This window comes from Neolamprologus multifasciatus, chromosome 8, assembly GCF_963576455.1.
Source record: "Neolamprologus multifasciatus chromosome 8, fNeoMul1.2, whole genome shotgun sequence".
Lineage (NCBI taxonomy): Eukaryota > Metazoa > Chordata > Actinopteri > Cichliformes > Cichlidae > Neolamprologus > Neolamprologus multifasciatus.
The window spans coordinates 696,297-713,525 of record NC_140446.1 but is presented as its reverse complement, the minus strand read 5'-3'; the positions used below and the strand labels follow the sequence as shown (position 1 = coordinate 713,525).

Below are 17,229 nucleotides of genomic sequence, written 5' to 3'. Positions count from 1 at the left end.
ACGAAAAATACCAGAGCAACAAAAAGAAAAGTTGACCAAACGTAATTCCAGAAAGATGAGTTTTATTTGTTTTTAAAAGAGAGTGAGTCCACAGATCTGTAGCTCAGAGGGAGAGAGCTCCACGCTCTGTGGTCACAGTGGCAAAAGCCTCGTGTGCTGATCACATGACCTCACACAGGGCTGTAGAAGTTCAATAGTGTAAGCTGGTGCTGGTCCATGAAGAGCTCTAAAGGTCAGAAGCAGAATCTTTAAATGGACTCTGAATTCAGTGGGAGCCACTGCAGCTGTATTAGCAGCAGCACCTGTGAGTACCTGGAGGAGGCAACAGGACTTAATTTAGCAAAGTTTCCTAAGGGATCAAAGCAGAACTGAACCAGAGATTTGACATGAACATCCAAAGTAAGGCGGAGTCAAATGTTACCCCAAAGTTCCTGATAGACGATTTCACAAAAGGGGACCGAGAGCTTTCATTATGTTAGGCACAAATCTGTCAGGAGCACATACACCTGCTTCAGTTTGTCCTTCAGCCTTTAATGGGGTCTACAGTTAGAAACGTGGGTGTCTCTGCTCAGCTGATGGGAAGGAGCAGCTGACATGGATGCCTCCAAGGTCAGGCGTTTTTGGCACATTGACCCTTGGACAGACCCGGGACGTAACGGCTGGTTTGAGGAGGCCTCGGGGTCTGACCTGGAGAAGCTGGAGGAGGTGTTGGTTTGTGGTCATTCACAATAACCTGTGAGGTGATGAGCCCATGAGTTTAGTCTGTTCTGACTTCTCCCCCTGAGCAAACATCTCTCAGTGTAGCTGCTAACAGCTCCATAAGTGTGAGGCTGAGGAGAACATCCTTTCAAGTTCTCCGCTGCAGCTCCAGAGACACATGAATGTCTCACATGCAGAAAGATGCATGTCCTGGTCCTTTGACAAGGACTGTGCCAAACTTCACATGGGGGGGGGGGGGGGGGGGGTTGTCAAGATAGCACCATGCCTAACTTTGCAGTGGAAATCCTGGAAAGGTGAAACCACTCCCTGAAGGCCGTCAGCATGAAGATGCACCCTACGCCGTGATGGTCACATGTTCACAGTCAGAATACTTAATCAATTAAAATGAATCACTGAGAAATTATACATGCTCCTCGTGTTATATGTTCCCGCCTGTCTGTCTGTGTGGAGCTCATTACACCGATAATAAACGAGACACAAACAGCTGATGTGCTCTGGTTGCAGCCCCCTAGTGGTCACAGCCTCGAACTACAGCTCCACCTTTTTCAGTGATAATATTAATCTGTATGATGTCGTTCTGCTAAAACAAATTTAATGAAACAGCATCAAATCACAACAACAGTCGCTTCACTGTGCTTTATGTTGTAAGGTGGACCCTACAATAATGCAGAGAATGACCTTGTAGTACCATATCACCCTATCAGAGCACGTCGCTCTCGCTCTGCAGGCCTACTTGTTGTTCCTCGAGTATTTAAAAGTAGAATGGGAGGCAGAGCTTCAGTTTTCAGGCCCCTCTTCTGTGGATGGATCCACAGCCATGCATCATTATAGCCCCGTGTCCATTAGTACTCGACTCAGAGAATCCAGTGACATCATTAGTATGCAACACGACAACAACAAAGGTGGACGTTGAGGCGATGATGCACCTGCTGCTCAGTCTGTGGCTTTTCGTCTCACTCGGGGACCACAGTTTTGTTTTTAGAGACATTTCTCTCGTTGTCGGGTTCCAAAAATGTCAGTTTTCATTTTCGTGAATGAGAAGCTCTCACAACTCATCGATGACACCACTGAGCAGCCAATCGGTGGCATGCAGTCTGACGACATCACATTTTGGTACCTGCTCGGATCACTTGGAACCCGGCCGAGCAGGTACTAAAGTAGTAGCAGATACTGTGACCTAATGGGAAACTGTGGCAAACCGTGCCGAATCGATTCGAGTAGGTACTAATGGAAAGGGGCGTATATATTCCTTTGACCTGCCTCCTTCTGCCCTCCTCCCCTCCCCTTCACAGATGGCTGCCCCACCCTGATCTCGGATCAGCTCGTGGGGGTCGTGTGATTGTTGGGTTTCTCCCGTAGAGTTTATCTTGCAGTATAACGCCCCTCCAGGTGACTGTTGTTGTCATTTGGTGCTTTATAATAAACATGAATCTGCCAGTTCTCCCTGTGCTGACTCAGTCTGCAGCTCTGCTTCTTGAAGTTTCTGTGCTTTTGTCTTCAGTTTGTTGTCCTGATTGTCCAGCCTTACTGTGTCCCTGACATTTTGCTTGATTTTGTGTGTGCAAGCTTCAAACTGCTGCAGTGCCTTTTGATTTCCTGCGTTTCTTCTCAAAGCTTTAATTCATCCATGACTCCTTCCTCTGGAGTCTTGCTGTCGTCCGGCTGCTTTGGCTTAAAGCAAACGGTCTCTGTCTCTGATGTGCTTCCTGTTCACGACTGCCGATACAACACATGGACTTCCAGAAGGTACATGAAGGTGTTTCCCACAAACATTACCAGGAATGACTTCACCTGATAACAGTGCTTTGGTGAAATGAAACACTCACCGCGGGTGGCCCAGACTCTACAAACTGCACGTGTCAGGAAGTTTGTTTCTGGGCCAGAGGCTGGACCATCAGCCCCACGCGGTCTGCAGTCATGCACTGATCTGTTCCCTTACAGTTATCACACAGTACAAAACATTACAGATAATGTAGCGTGAAGCTGAAAGTAAGGCCTGTGCCTTACAGCACACGTGTTCTGGGTGCTGGTTTTCTGTTTGTCAGTGGTTTACTTTCCACTCAGACCTTCATGTGTTTATTTGTGTTTTTCACTTTAATCCCAGTCACTGCAAACCACAGCAGGTTCAGCTTTAGGAAAGAGTCTGGTGTTCCACATTCACAATACACTAATGACTACCAACCAACCAACCAACCAACCAACCAAACAACCAACCAACCAACCAATCAACCAACCAACCAACCAACCAACCAATTAACCAACCAACCAACCAACCAACCAACCAACCATCCAACCAACCAACCAACCAACCAACCAACCAATCATCCAACCAACCAACCAATCAACCAATCAACCTATCAACCAACCAATCAACCAACCAACCAATCAACCAATCAACGAGTCAGTGTTTGTGCTGCTATAATAACCTGAGCTGTTTGTGTCAGTAACTCAGTACTAATTCTGACTTATTATTGTAGTTTTATATCAGCGCTCGAGGAAGTACAAACGTGTTTTTGTTGGACCGATAGAAGAAAAACACAAACATTATCTTCTGGTCTAGAACGTGTTTACAGATTGTAAAGCTCTGCGTGTGTGATCGATCATTCTGATCATTTATTCCCATGTTTCTTGCTTCTGTCCGACATGCTGACAGGGTTTTGGCTGATCTGAAGGACAGTGGATATCCAGAGGCTGTGCTAATGCGCCAGAATAATTAATCTAACTCAAAGCTCAAGTTTGACAATAAGTCAAAGTCCTCAAGGACCATGTCAGAGATAATAAGGGTTATAAATCCCATACAATCATCTTACCCAGATTGAACCACACAGAGCGGATCAGTTAATTATTAATCTTTCCACATAAAAATCCCAGACTTGAGGTTTTTATCAGATCGTTTCAGCAGAGCTATGACGATGAAGGTGAGCTCAGAACTTCAAACATCTGAAAGATTCACCAGTAATTTGATATTTGATTGGATTAAAAATCAGAATCTTCTTTTTTTATTCTTTTCTTTAAATTGTTGATCTTCACGATGTTTTCATAAAATCGGAGAACGTCAGCTCTGAGGTTGAGTTTGCACTGCTGCTGAGTGACAGTCAGAAATGCAGCAGCTCTACATGATGCTGAAATAACATGAGAATGTCTGTTCCAGCTGCTGTCAGTCCTCCTCCTGGTGCCTCTGCTGAGCAGCTGTGCTCCTTTCCTGCTCCCACTGGACTGCAGCGACATCTACAATGGAGACAGCGGCCGACCCAGCGGCGTGTACACCATCTATCCCATCGGAGCCACGTCTGCTGTCCAGGTAAACCGGAGCTCACTGGAACTGACCTGCTGCACCTCCTGAGCTACAGCCACACCACAAATTCACCAGCTTGTCAAAATATGGGAATTTTCATAATTAAACTATATTCTAATGAGACAATAGAGTAAAATATACTTGTTTTAGTTTAAATGTACATGAAATCTTGTTTTTTATATGAAACAAAACACATTCACATGTGCCTAATAATATGGCCAAATACGGTTCTGATAATCAAACTTCTACTTTTATTCCATAATTAATATAATAATGATAAACCACCCAGAATTAAACACTAGCTATAGTTTGTATAATAATCCCATAATACTGCAGTAATACAACATTACCACGTTTCACTTTGTCATATTAGTTCTTAAATATTTAAAAGTTTGCTCTGCCGTGAGAGCACTTTATCACTTTAAAACTACACGTTAATTAATTCCAGTTTAGTTGTATCAACATGGCACAAAATCATAATAAAATCATAATCCTGACGAGGTTTGTTTTACAGCCAGAACTCTTAAACTAACGACACACTTACTTCCTGTCCCGGAACAACGCAACAGAAAATGCAAGAAAACCAACACAACAGTTTTCTCTTCAAATGGCTACAAAACAGGAATAAAATGAAAAACATCCAACAATTAAAGGTGACATGAATAAAGACTCATTTACTCTGTGGAGTAAATGAGGAGTGACGCAGATTTAACTCTGTCTGTGAAACTGGATTTAATTAATAAGAGCTTAACTTTAACAAGTCAAAGTTAGCCTAGAGTCAAACTAAAGCAGCTAAAGATGTTTGGACTAGAGATGCACGATACCACTTTTTTTTTATGTCCGACACCGATATGAATCTGATATAGTGTGTTTAATCAATAAAACTGTTTTTTTTTATATCTTGCTGCATTTTGTATGAGTTCAAACTGAAGTTTAAAAAACAAACACTAAAGCTATTCTGTTACACCTGTTGTAAAGGCTCACCTTTCAGCACATCCACTTCACCAAATGCACCTTGTTTCTTTTCCTCACCTTTGATTGGGGGTGGTGCTTGGCCTTAATTGCACTCACCTACCCCTCACTTTTTCTTCACTCCCACATGGGGCGGCAGCTGAGAGATAGCAGTCCATGTGTGTCTTTCCTTCCTTTACCCATTATTCAATAAAACGACAAAACCTGTAAATGATTGACTGCTTATTCTCATTCTAATCGGATGAGCCCATGATGATGACTACTTAAACCCTGAACCTTCCTTCCTCCAAAACAATACCTGTGTGTGAAAAATACACGGCACCCAAAATATTTCATAGTTCAGCAAAACTGATCTAATAAACTTAAACCTGCTCCATCCTCCCTATTCTGGTATTTTAAAGAGTACTTAGCAGAAATATTAAGCAACCTAACTAGGGTTGCAAACTCCCAGCAAAAAAAAAAAAAATAGTGAACCCCCCTCCACCTCATGATGCTTAATCGATGTAATCAACTTTAATTTGATGCAGTGTGAAAAAAATGCACAGAAATAAATTATTTTTCAAGAATAATTAAATAGATTCAACATCTTTCTTCAACAGAACTGCAGACTGCACAGATGGTTCCCAAAGGAAAAATTAGTATAGCTTACTAGGGTATATTAGACTTAACAGTTACTATATACAGTAATGGACTTCTATATGTTTTACATCAGATTAAAACTTTGGGTGTAAGATTCACATAATTATTTATTAAAAGCTCGACATTTTAAATGAGAATAAGAAAGAAAAGTATGTCTTTGTGCCCCCTTTTCCCTGTTCATGCCCTATCGGCCCCCCTGGCTACACTTTGCTAGATCCGCCCCTGCACAGTTACGTCAGCTGTAGAAAAAGATCCTGGTGTAGAAATAATATTAAATAAATTGTAACAACAGCTGATCAAGCTTAAACGTGCTGCTGTTGTTACGTTGAAACCAAGCACACCATTGTTTTTCTTGTGACATTACCAATAAGTTTGATGTGTCACATGACCCTCTTCCTACTGAAAAAGCAAAAGTTGTATCCAAGATGGCCGACTTCTAAATGGCCACCATGGTCACCACCCATCTTGAGGAGTTTGCCCCCTCACATATACTAATGTGCCACAAACAGGACTTTAATATCACCAACCATTCCCATGATATTATCGTGTATCCATAGAAATGACCCACCCTGTAGAAAAATTGTTTGAGTTTGAGTTCATGAAAAATGGGGGCAAAAACAAAAGTGTTGTGTTTATATTTTTGTTCAGTGTATTTAAAATAATATTTTAATATTCTGTGAAATTTATATGAAATAGTTTTTAATAAAATACTTTTACAGTTTAATGATGCTAATTTATTTATAATGTCTAATTTATAAAGTCTGAGCTGAGGACTCAATAGGAGGTTAAACTGTGACCAGTTACAACCAGTTCCTGCTGATACTTCTAATCAAACTGATATCAGTATTACACACTGAGATGTTTCATTAGTGTGTGTGTGTGTGTGTGTTTGTAGGTGTACTGTGACATGGACTCACTAAATGGACGCTGGACTGTGAGTATTTGAACTCCCAGCTTATTTTCAAGTTGTGTGTATAATTCAGTTTTATTTATGAACCAAATCACAACAACAGTCGCTTTAATGTGCTTTGCATTGTAAGGTAGACCCTACAATAATACATACAGAGAGAAACCCAACAATCATTTGACCCCCTATGAGCAGCACTTTGGCGACAGTGGGAAGGAAAAACTCCCTTTTAACAGGAACAAACCTGTGAAAATTCTCACAGTGTTACTGGAGGCCAAGGTAATGCCATCCAGAGTAAGAATCTGCTTAGATACCATATTTCTAAGCTTTTCAGCGCCGAGTACAATAACCTCAGTTTGATCTGAGTTAAGAAGCAGAAAGTTAGCGGCCATCCAGGTCTTTATGTCTTTAAGACATTCCTGCAGTTTAACTCATTGGTGTGTGTTATCTGGCTTCATGGACAGATAGAGCTGGGTGTCATCTGCATAGCAGTGTAAATGTATGCTATGTCTTCTAATGATGCTGCCTAAGGCAGGGGTTGGCAACCTTTAACGCTCAAAGTTGCTGGTGAAATTTTATTTATGCAAAGAAAACATTCTGAACTCTGTAAAAAGACACACTGAGTTGAAGGTCTCCTTCAAATGAAATAAAAAGCAAAGTTAAAATATACATGCAGCAAAGCACTGTTTTGATGGACACGTGCAGTCTGCATAACTGTCTCTCCTAACAAGAACAGGTTTCCTCCAGAAAGTTTCCCAATTATCTATGAAGCCCACATCTTTGGTGATCACAGTGGTCGTACACAGGAAGGCAGATGATTACGGTAGCAGGTGAATGAGGTGGAACTCCTACTAGGACAAGCCGAGGCAACTGATGTGAACAGCAGTCTCCCTGAATGTCTCCTCCTGAGGAACGAGGAGGTCAGGTGGTGCAGGAACAGGATGGGCGGTGACCAGCATCAGCTCTGGATTTTGAGTCTGATACTGGAGCAGCAAAAGTGTAGATAGCTCTTAGAGGAGGCTGGAGAATGGGGTCGACCAGTTCAGTAACAGGAACAGCACTGACCCTGGTGTTGATCACAACAAGCTCATGATGACCTGATGGTGGAGAACATGAGGTGGTCGTGTGTGGAGAAAGGATACAGTGCTGTAGAAACAGTTAAAGTGTGTAAAAGACTGTGAATGTACTGTTTGCTGTCATCTGAGAGAAAACCAGAGTTTCTCTGTAATAAGCAGAGAGGAGCAGCGGTGTGGGGAAAACCTGCAAACAGGAGTCTGGCTGCACTGCTGCAGGCTTCCAGATACTCACTGTTGGAGGCTACAAGGAATCAGCCCAGCTGTCTGCACGATGTCCAAACTAAAGTCGCAGGGCGTTAGTGGTACCTGTCTGTGGTTCTGACTAATCTTGAATGCCGTGTATGTCCAGCTGGTTACCCACCTTCTCGTCCCCAGGTGTTCCAGAGGAGGATGGACGGCTCGGTGAACTTCTACAGACCCTGGAGTCAATACAAGATGGGCTTCGGTGACGCTGCCAGAGAGTACTGGCTCGGTGAGCAAAGTGCAAAGCTGAAACTCTGATGTGACTTTGTGGACACATGTTGAACCAGAGAAGCTTCACATATCAGAGACTTGTGCATGTTTCTGGTTGTTTATAGGCCTCGAGAGTCTCTTCCACCTCACTCTGAGGAAAAGGTACGAGCTGCTGGTCGACATGGAGGACTTCAGTGGAAACATGGCGTTTGCCCGTTACTCCTCGTTCTCCATCGATCCAGAGTCCGACGGATACAGACTGCACGTGTCTGGATTCATTAACGGAGGGGCAGGTGGGGAAATATTCTGCTCTGACTCTGAAAGATGAATAAGTGTCAGGTCTTAAATCTGGTTCCTCGTTTAAGCTTAGTTTGAAACTTCCAACAAGTTTAGTTCCAGAGATGTTCCAGCTGTTCCATTTACTGATGATGTCATCACAGCATCATGTGACCTTCGTGCTGTGCAAACAGGAGTCGCTAACCGAGGTCTCTGCTGACTGTTTCCATGGAAACAGATAAAAAGGTTGGAGCTGTATCCCACCACAGATCAGGTGGTGCGGAGACATGCAGGATCAGCAGGGAGCTGAACCTGCTTTGAGTCCAGTCTGTGTCATGGCCCACTGAAAACACTCCCAGTACACATGCAGACCAGTCTGACTGGGATTGGTGGTAATTTTGTGATTGTTCATCTGTGTTTCTGCAGGAGATGCCCTGAGTTTTCACAACGGACAGAAGTTCACCACATTTGACAAAGACCAGGACAGCTGGCCAGGGAACTGTGCAAAATCATATCTGGGGGGGTTCTGGTACAGCAGCTGTCACCATGCAGGCCCTAACGGGGTTTATCGTTGGGGGGCTGATGGTACTATCCTTGCTGTTGGTGTGGAGTGGAAACAGTGGAAAGGTCATGATTACTCTCTGAAGACCATCAGCATGAAGATCCGTCCTGTGCAGTAAATCTGCAGGACAAACACAGCAGAACATTTCGTGTTGATCTCTCTTTTCTCTCCTTTATCATGTAATCCCAGAGAATCTTTAACTTTCAGAGTCAGTCGAAGACGTAAATATTTCAGAAGAGCAGTCAGAGTGTGAGTGAGCAGCTGTCAAACAGCTGCAGGTGGAGTGAAATGATGGACGGAGACCAGTTTGAGCTGATGTAGTTCACCTGTATGAGAGCAGCTGCAATGAACACGTTCCTCCACTAGAGGTCTCTGCTGTTCCTCAGTCTGCAGCTCAGCACACTCAGATTTAACGTCTCACTGACTGTTTGGTGGAGGTCTGATAGCTGGTGTGAATCATTATCTGCTGTATCCTGATAATAAATGAGAAGCAAACAGCTGAGGTGTTCTCGTGGTCTTTGTGTGTTTCTGTCTGGATTCTGGAGCCGCCCTCGCACTACAGCTCCACCTGCTTCAGGGTGAAGACACTGATATTAATATTCAGTATTTCTATACCTAAAGTTACACAACCGGATTTTGCTTGTGAGAAGTTCGTACTGAGCTTTTGTCTCAGGTGCCTGTGCAGCACATCCACAAAGTCACTGATGCTGTCATGTTGCAGCCTTGTTCAAAAATGGAGTCAATTCACTTTTCACTTACATTAAAATTGCAGCGCCCCAACACAGGAAGTCTGGATCAGCTCCCTATTTAAAAAGTCCCGTCTCTGATTCTACGAGTATTACCCAGCAGGCAGTGCGGCACTCGGGTGGCGCCAATTCAATTCAATTTATTTATACAGCGCCAAATCAACAGTCACCTCAAGGTGCTTTATATTGTAAGGTCGACCCTACAATAACAGATACAGAGAAAAACACAACAATCACATGACCCCCTATGAGCAGCACTTTGGTGACAGTGGGAAGGAAAAACTCCCCTTTAACAGGAAGAAACCTTTTTTTTGTTTCTAAAAACACGATTTACAACCTGAACAGGTGATAAAGTGATAGATCTTTCAGCTCAATTCTAATCTGAAATCAAATGGAAAAGTCTCTTTTTAAAACTTGTTTTATTAGTTTTAATCTTTTAACTTTATGCATCAAGTAAAAATTTAATTATCTGCACCATTCTCTGACTGGAAGAAATTAGTTTAACATTTAAACCTATTTTCTGCACATTCCAGCACATAAAATAATTTTTGTGTGTTTACACTCAGTCTTTCAAAGAGATGCACCTCATTGTGTGTTGGTGTGGTCACACTGTCACACAGAGGAAATCCAAACGAGCTGCTGCCCCACATGGAGGACTTTCACCGTGTCAGGGTGATGTCTGAGCACGAGAGCAGCACGCTTTCGTATTATTGGAGGGTCTCGACCTCATAAAGAGCCTTGAGGCGACTGTTGTTTAGTGGTCGCTGTACATTCTTACTCTGAGCTCTGGGCTCATACGAGCAGCTTCACCTGAAATAAAGTAAAATTAGATTTATATCTGACCTGTCACGACCAGAGATGGGCAGTAACGCGTTACTTGTAACGCGTTACTGTAATCCGATTACTTTTTTCAAGTAACGAGTAAAGTAAGGGATTACTATTGCAAAAACGGTAATTAGATTACCGTTACTTTCCCGTAGGAACGCTGCGTTACCGCGTTACTAAAACCGTGATTTTTTGTGAGAATGTCTCATGACAGTGACGTAAGCGAGTGCGACGTTCGTGACAACAGCTGTGTGCAGATCAACAATGGATCATATATCGAGTGCAGAGAGAGTATGAGCGTGCAGCGTTTAAAGCGTGGAAGTACTGACCTTACTTTGAGTTTGATTCCATAAAAAGTGACAAAAACATTAGTGTCCGTTGTGCGTGGGAAGAAAACTTCTTTTTACAGAGAAAAAAACCCTAAACTTCCAAACAAGCACCGAGTAGCTACGACGTAATGGGAAACTCACAGAGAAACTGCCGTTTCCTTACACTGACCGCTGCGGCACACCTGCACCAGGATAACCCTCCGCCTACCCCACTCCTGCTTTACAGGTGAAAATAGAGCAAAAGGACCGCTAGTCTTTGACTTTATTTCTTTTCTGCTGTGTTTTACTTGCATCTGAAAGAGTGAGTGTAAACACAATAATATATTTATTATGTGCTGGAATGTGCAGAAAATAGGTTTAAATGTTAAACTAATTTCTTCCAGTCAGAGAATGGTGCATATAATTAAAATTTTGCTTCATGCATAAAGTTAAAAGATTAAAACTAACAAAACAAGTTTTAAAAAGAGACTTTTCCATTTGATTACATTTTGTATGATGGATTATGTAGAAAAAGTAGAATTGGGCTGAAAGATCTATCACTTTATCGCCTATTCAGGTTGTAAATCATGTTTTTAAAAAGTAACTAAGTAACTAAGTAATTAATTACTTTTGAAAATAAGTAATGAGTAAAGTAACGGGATTACTCTTTTGGGGAAGTAATCAGTAATTAATTACTGATTACTTTTTTCAAGTAACTTGACCAACACTGGTCACGACAGAGATCACGAAAAATACCAGAGCAACAAAAAGAAAAGTTGACCAAACGTAATTCCAAAAAGATGAGTTTTATTTGTTTTTAAAAGAGAGTGAGTCCACAGATCTGTAGCTCAGAGGGAGAGAGCTCCACGCTCTGTGGTCACAGTGGCAAAAGCCTCGTGTGCTGATCACATGACCTCACACAGGGCTGTAGAAGTTCAATAGTGTAAGCTGGTGCTGGTCCATGAAGAGCTCTAAAGGTCAGAAGCAGAATCTTTAAATGGACTCTGAATTCAGTGGGAGCCACTGCAGCTGTATTAGCAGCAGCACCTGTGAGTACCTGGAGGAGGCAACAGGACTTAATTTAGCAAAGTTTCTTAAGGGATCAAAGCAGGACTGAACCAGAGATTTGACATGAACATCCAAAGTAAGGCGGAGTCAAACGTTACCCCAAAGTTCCTGATAGACGATTTCACCAAAGGGGACCGAGAGCTTTCATTATGTTAGGCACAAATCTGTCAGGAGCACATACACCTGCTTCAGTTTGTCCTTCAGCCTTTAATGGGGTCTACAGTTAGAAACGTGGGTGTCTCTGCTCAGCTGATGGGAAGGAGCAGCTGACATGGATGCCTCCAAGGTCAGGCGTTTTTGGCACATTGACCCTTGGACAGACCCGGGACGTAACGGCTGGTTTGAGGAGGCCTCGGGGTCTGACCTGGAGAAGCTGGAGGAGGTGTTGGTTTGTGGTCATTCACAATAACCTGTGAGGTGATGAGCCCATGAGTTTAGTCTGTTCTGACTTCTCCCCCTGAGCAAACATCTCTCAGTGTAGCTGCTAACAGCTCCATAAGTGTGAGGCTGAGGAGAACATCCTTTCAAGTTCTCCGCTGCAGCTCCAGAGACACATGAATGTCTCACATGCAGAAAGATGCATGTCCTGGTCCTTTGACAAGGACTGTGCCAAACTTCACATGGGGGGGTTGTCAAGATAGCACCATGCCTAACTTTGCAGTGGAAATCCTGGAAAGGTGAAACCACTCCCTGAAGGCCGTCAGCATGACGATGCACCCTACGCCGTGATGGTCACATGTTCACAGTCAGAATACTTAATTAAAATGAATCACTGAGAAATTATACATGCTCCTCGTGTTATATGTTCCCGCCTCTTTCTGATCTGTGATGTAAACTTTGATCGTCTGCCTGCGTTTTAACAAATATAACGAAAATAAATGTTTTAAATGTTTGACCCACAGTGTGCTGCTGGGTGAAGTCTGTCTGTGTGGAGCTCACGACACCGATAATAAACGAGACACAAACAGCTGATGTGCTCTGGTTGCAGCCCCCTAGTGGTCATAGCCTCGAACTACAACTCCACCTTTTTCAGTGATAATATTAATCTGTATGATGTCGTTCTGCTAAAACAATTTTAATGAAACAGCATCAAATCACAACAACAGTCGCTTCACTGTGCTTTATGTTGTAAGGTGGACCCTACAATAATGCAGAGAATGACCTTGTAGTACCATATCACCCTATCAGAGCACGTCGCTCTCGCTCTGCAGGCCTACTTGTTGTTCCTCGAGTATTTAAAAGTAGAATGGGAGGCAGAGCTTCAGTTTTCAGGCCCCTCTTCTGTGGATGGTGTTAGGTTTTGTATTGTTGATTGTCATTTATGCTTAGAAATATCTACTTATATATGCTTATAGGTGTATAATTAATTGTGTAGTGATAGGATGTGTGATCTTTAGCAGGCTGCAAAGGCTTGGTGTGCATTCAGAGTGTTCTGGAATCCACACCTACATCCTGGGTGCATGGGAAGAGGTCGTACCTTGTTTTATTGTTTTACAGTAGGATTAACATAGCAATATCTGTTTTAGTCTAAGTGCCCTTTGTTTAGATAGACTGCTGGACTTTCCAGACCAGTAGGTTTAGGGAAGTCATTTATGGGGTCATACTCTGACCCCACATACACACCACACACACACACACACACACACAGTATTCTTTGTTCACATGTATACCTATGTAAGATGTTATATGTTAATGAACCTATGCATATTCATGTAACCACAATAAAAGGAGTGCTATGGGGAACCTGGCTGAGAGTCTGATGGAGGTCAAGTGGTGGAACGACACTTGGCTCCAGGCAGGTCTCCCTCATGCATGAGTAACATGAAGAACTTTGCCTACTTCGTGTCTTGCTTTGCTGTGTAATTATATTGTCTTCAACGTTCCAGCGAATAGGTTTAAGCTACAAACCTATCATTAATTGGTCCTTCGAGCCGGATCCCTGGAGTCGACATTCACCGAGGGGAGAAGAGACACACTGAAAGACTGACGTCAGCCAGGAAGTTCCTGTGGATGAACTGTCTGTCTTTCCTCCTCGATGAATGACGATCGGCGGGATCCGAGGCTGATATTACATGCTAAGCAACACCGAGTAAGTTTAGAGTCCAACTCTATAACTGTACGTCTTCGCCGCTAAGTGGGGCGTTGTCCGTGGCCGCTTAGTGGGGCTAAAATTCGCCGTCTTAGTGGGGCGATGTACAAAGCCGCTCAGTGGGGTTTTTTTGTACAGAAGCATTAAGTCGCAGAGTTGCGCAGTTCGAACTTTTTTGGTTCGCCGTCTTAGTGGGACGAAATGTAGACCGCTGTGTGGGGTCCGCTGCTTTGTGGGGATTTGAGAAGTTCCGCGGGGTCCAGATTGTGCTGGACAATAGGCCTATTCTTTGTTGTTGTTCGTTGTGTTTGTGTGAGTGAGTGTGGAGTAGAACACGTGGTCTGAGACGCCAGCTGTTGTTGTTATCATGGGTTCCTAAGCAACCAAGAGTGCGTCAGAGGGTGACAGATGTTTATGTTGGACTTTGCTCCTGGCAGCGCAAAGTATTTAGTATTATTAGTATTCTTTTTAAAAGAGAGCGACGGCTCCTTAGCTGCGCGCGTACACGCGAGCACGGTCGCGCGGGTTTCACGCGGACCTGAGCCGTGCGGTTAATCGCAGGCTTATAAAAGGAAGAGATTCAAATGTTAGAAGTTTTCAGAAAACACACCAGCCTTGAAGAGCGTGTGGAGAAGGCCAGCCCACATCAGCAGCACTTAAGATATGCTCTGGTGAATGGCTTTCCCCCACCCCTTGCTGACACAAAATGTTTATTCTTTAGCTTGCCCTGATCGACAACAGCCTGTGCTCCAGACCATAGATTTAATTGAGGTGGATAATTGTTAAAAGAATCTGCATTAAGCTTAGGGTTGTTCAAATTAAGTACAATGACATATGAGATGAAGTGATATAGGCAAATATTTAAACTAATGATGTGCATAGAGGCACTTGACCTGTTTGGAAAAATTGTCATTCTAATATGAGCCATTGTTGAGATATAGAGCACACCTGTGAAAACTAATATGCTGAACCCTGTATGAAGCAGCTGAAAACTACTTGATGGAGAAGCTGAATTGAATATGAAAGTGCAAGTCTTTGCCACTGTGGGGCAAGGCACGCAACCACTGTGTGAGGTTGCGTTGTGGTCTCTTCTGAGCTGATGATCAAGCTACACATTATCAGATCAGGAGCTGGCTGAGAACTCATCAAAGAGAGGGAAACAGAACTATGATAACTATGATAACTGTGATAACTGGAGTGTGCAGCGTTTCTGTGAGCAGTTTTCCTGCATCTTGACTCATGTGTGTAGCGTGTTCATAGCATCAGCATCATGTTTTTGTTTATTTGTTTTGTTGGGTTAAAAAATAATTCAATAAACGTGTGATCTTATTTATGGATCACGATGGCACATGCCATTGGCCAAATGATTTATTTATGCAGATGAAAAAAGTGAGTGTGAATGTGTCTGACGTCACAGTGTTTTTGTGCGCTGTGTAAAAGTAATTGCCTCTGATTGTGATTCTGCAGGTCACCAGCTATTGTAAAGAAGAAAAAAAGAGTACAAAAGAGACCAAATTTACATTGTAGATGAAAAATAATCATAGAGAAAAGGTTTTGTGTTTTTCAGCCAAGAACAACTACAATCTCATTTTCTGTTTAAAGGACTGTTCACAAAACCAAACAGGGAGAGAGATGTGTGTTGATTAAGCAGTGATAATAATAATGAAAATGTCTTAGTTTGTCACTTTCAGGTGAAAAGCAGACCTGAATCAATTTTCCACATGCAGCGGTCGGAAGAAAGTTATAGTTTAACATCATTAGAAACATTCAGGCCAAGTTTCTGGCTAACTTATTTACAGCTCCATGTGTCTCTCAATCTCACAAGCGAGCTCTCACTCCTCCCTGAAGACAAGGAATGCAGCTCCAAAGAGCAATAACATGGCAGATAAAGAGACAGCAGCAGAGTCCTGAGCAAAGAGTCCCAGCAAGCAGCAGCAGTGTGGACAAACAGCATCAGAGAACAAGAGCAAACCCATCATCCTGCCTGATTGGATGAATGGCACTGTGTTCCCAACAAGCTGCAAATTCACTGTGCATGTTAAAAGAACGTTTGAGGAGAACTGAGGAGACTGTTGGAGTTTGACATTTGCCACTTTCGGAGTAAAACGGCAAGAAAAGACAGTGAAACACAGGACAAAGCTGAAGGACAACTGCCTGCTATTGGACTGTTGAAGTGGGAGAGGACAACAGAGTGAGAGGAGTGGACAACAGTTTAACTTTTGTGGGAAAAAAAGATTCTGGTTTGACCAACCAGAAATCAGACAATAAATTTAGTTGTTAATACAGTAAATTGGGAGATGTTTTCTGCTTGATTGATGCAGCACAAATAATTTACTGTATGAGGGAAATTCTATTTTTGTGATAACATTTTGAACATGCATTTCTGTTGTCCTGTCATCTTAGTGGGTTAATAGCTGATATGCAAATTAGTTGATCGTTCTTAGATTAAGGAAAGGTGACTGAATTCTAGCACGAGTGAATGAGATGTGTTGGAGTTTGTTGTGTGTTGAGTGGAGACTCTAAAACACTGAGTTTCCTGTTTTGATGTGCGAGTGAATCCTGTACCTAAATACACAACTCTGAATACGTCAGAACAAACTTCTTTTGTGAAGTGCATGACAACATGTCACATGTTTTATGATGAAGGGAAAAAGGAAAACTGAATAAAATGGGTGTGTGGCCTAAATGAGTGAGAAGCACAGACTTGGGGATTAAACTCATAGCTAATAAGACGTTAGGCTTATGTTGTGTGTTGTGCAGCTGATGGTTGGTTCGGAGTGAATCTAGCTGATGATTTTTCTTTTGTTGTGAAGTTGAGCCTGCCAATTAGTATGATGGTATGATAAACCATGCTAATGGTATGATTTACCCTCCTGAGATGAGGAGCTTGTGTCATGACCTAACAAGGCCTTTTTATTTTGTTACTTTCACAGTGCACTGAAAGTTTTGTTCGATAATCTCTGTTTGAGCAGATCTACATGATTAGAACAGAAAGCGCTGTACGACACGTCGTCGAGAAAATTGTTACAAGTGAGTTTCTCCACATTAAAATGGGCTCAGGAGAAAGTCACTTATCTGGTACAATTAGAAAGTAAGTTCCTGCCCAAAAAGGATTCAGCGAGGTAATCCGAGCTAAAGTTCTCCTTTTTCTTTTTGAAATGACGTCATTTTGCTGAGAGTGGAAACTAAATGCGACGATAGTTTCCACTATCAGCAAAGGAAGAAAGAATGAATGTATGAATGAATGAGTGAAAGAGGAAAAAAAAACTGACTGACTGGTAAAAGCTGACAAA

The 17,229-nt window shown here is 42.6% G+C and overlaps 1 protein-coding gene across 1 annotated transcript; it reads left to right on the top strand.

Annotated features, from left to right (window-relative positions):
* Positions 1–594: 594 nt before the first annotated feature.
* LOC146512045 (microfibril-associated glycoprotein 4-like) lies at positions 595–9,397 on the top strand. Its single transcript, XM_085170983.1, has 7 exons — positions 595–711; positions 3,620–3,638; positions 3,858–4,021; positions 6,522–6,560; positions 7,985–8,081; positions 8,188–8,355; positions 8,765–9,397. Exons 1-7 carry the CDS (start codon positions 595–597, stop codon positions 9,016–9,018), a joined length of 858 nt encoding a protein of 285 aa, XP_085027109.1. The 3' UTR covers positions 9,019–9,397.
* The last annotated feature ends 7,832 nt before the right edge of the window (positions 9,398–17,229 follow it).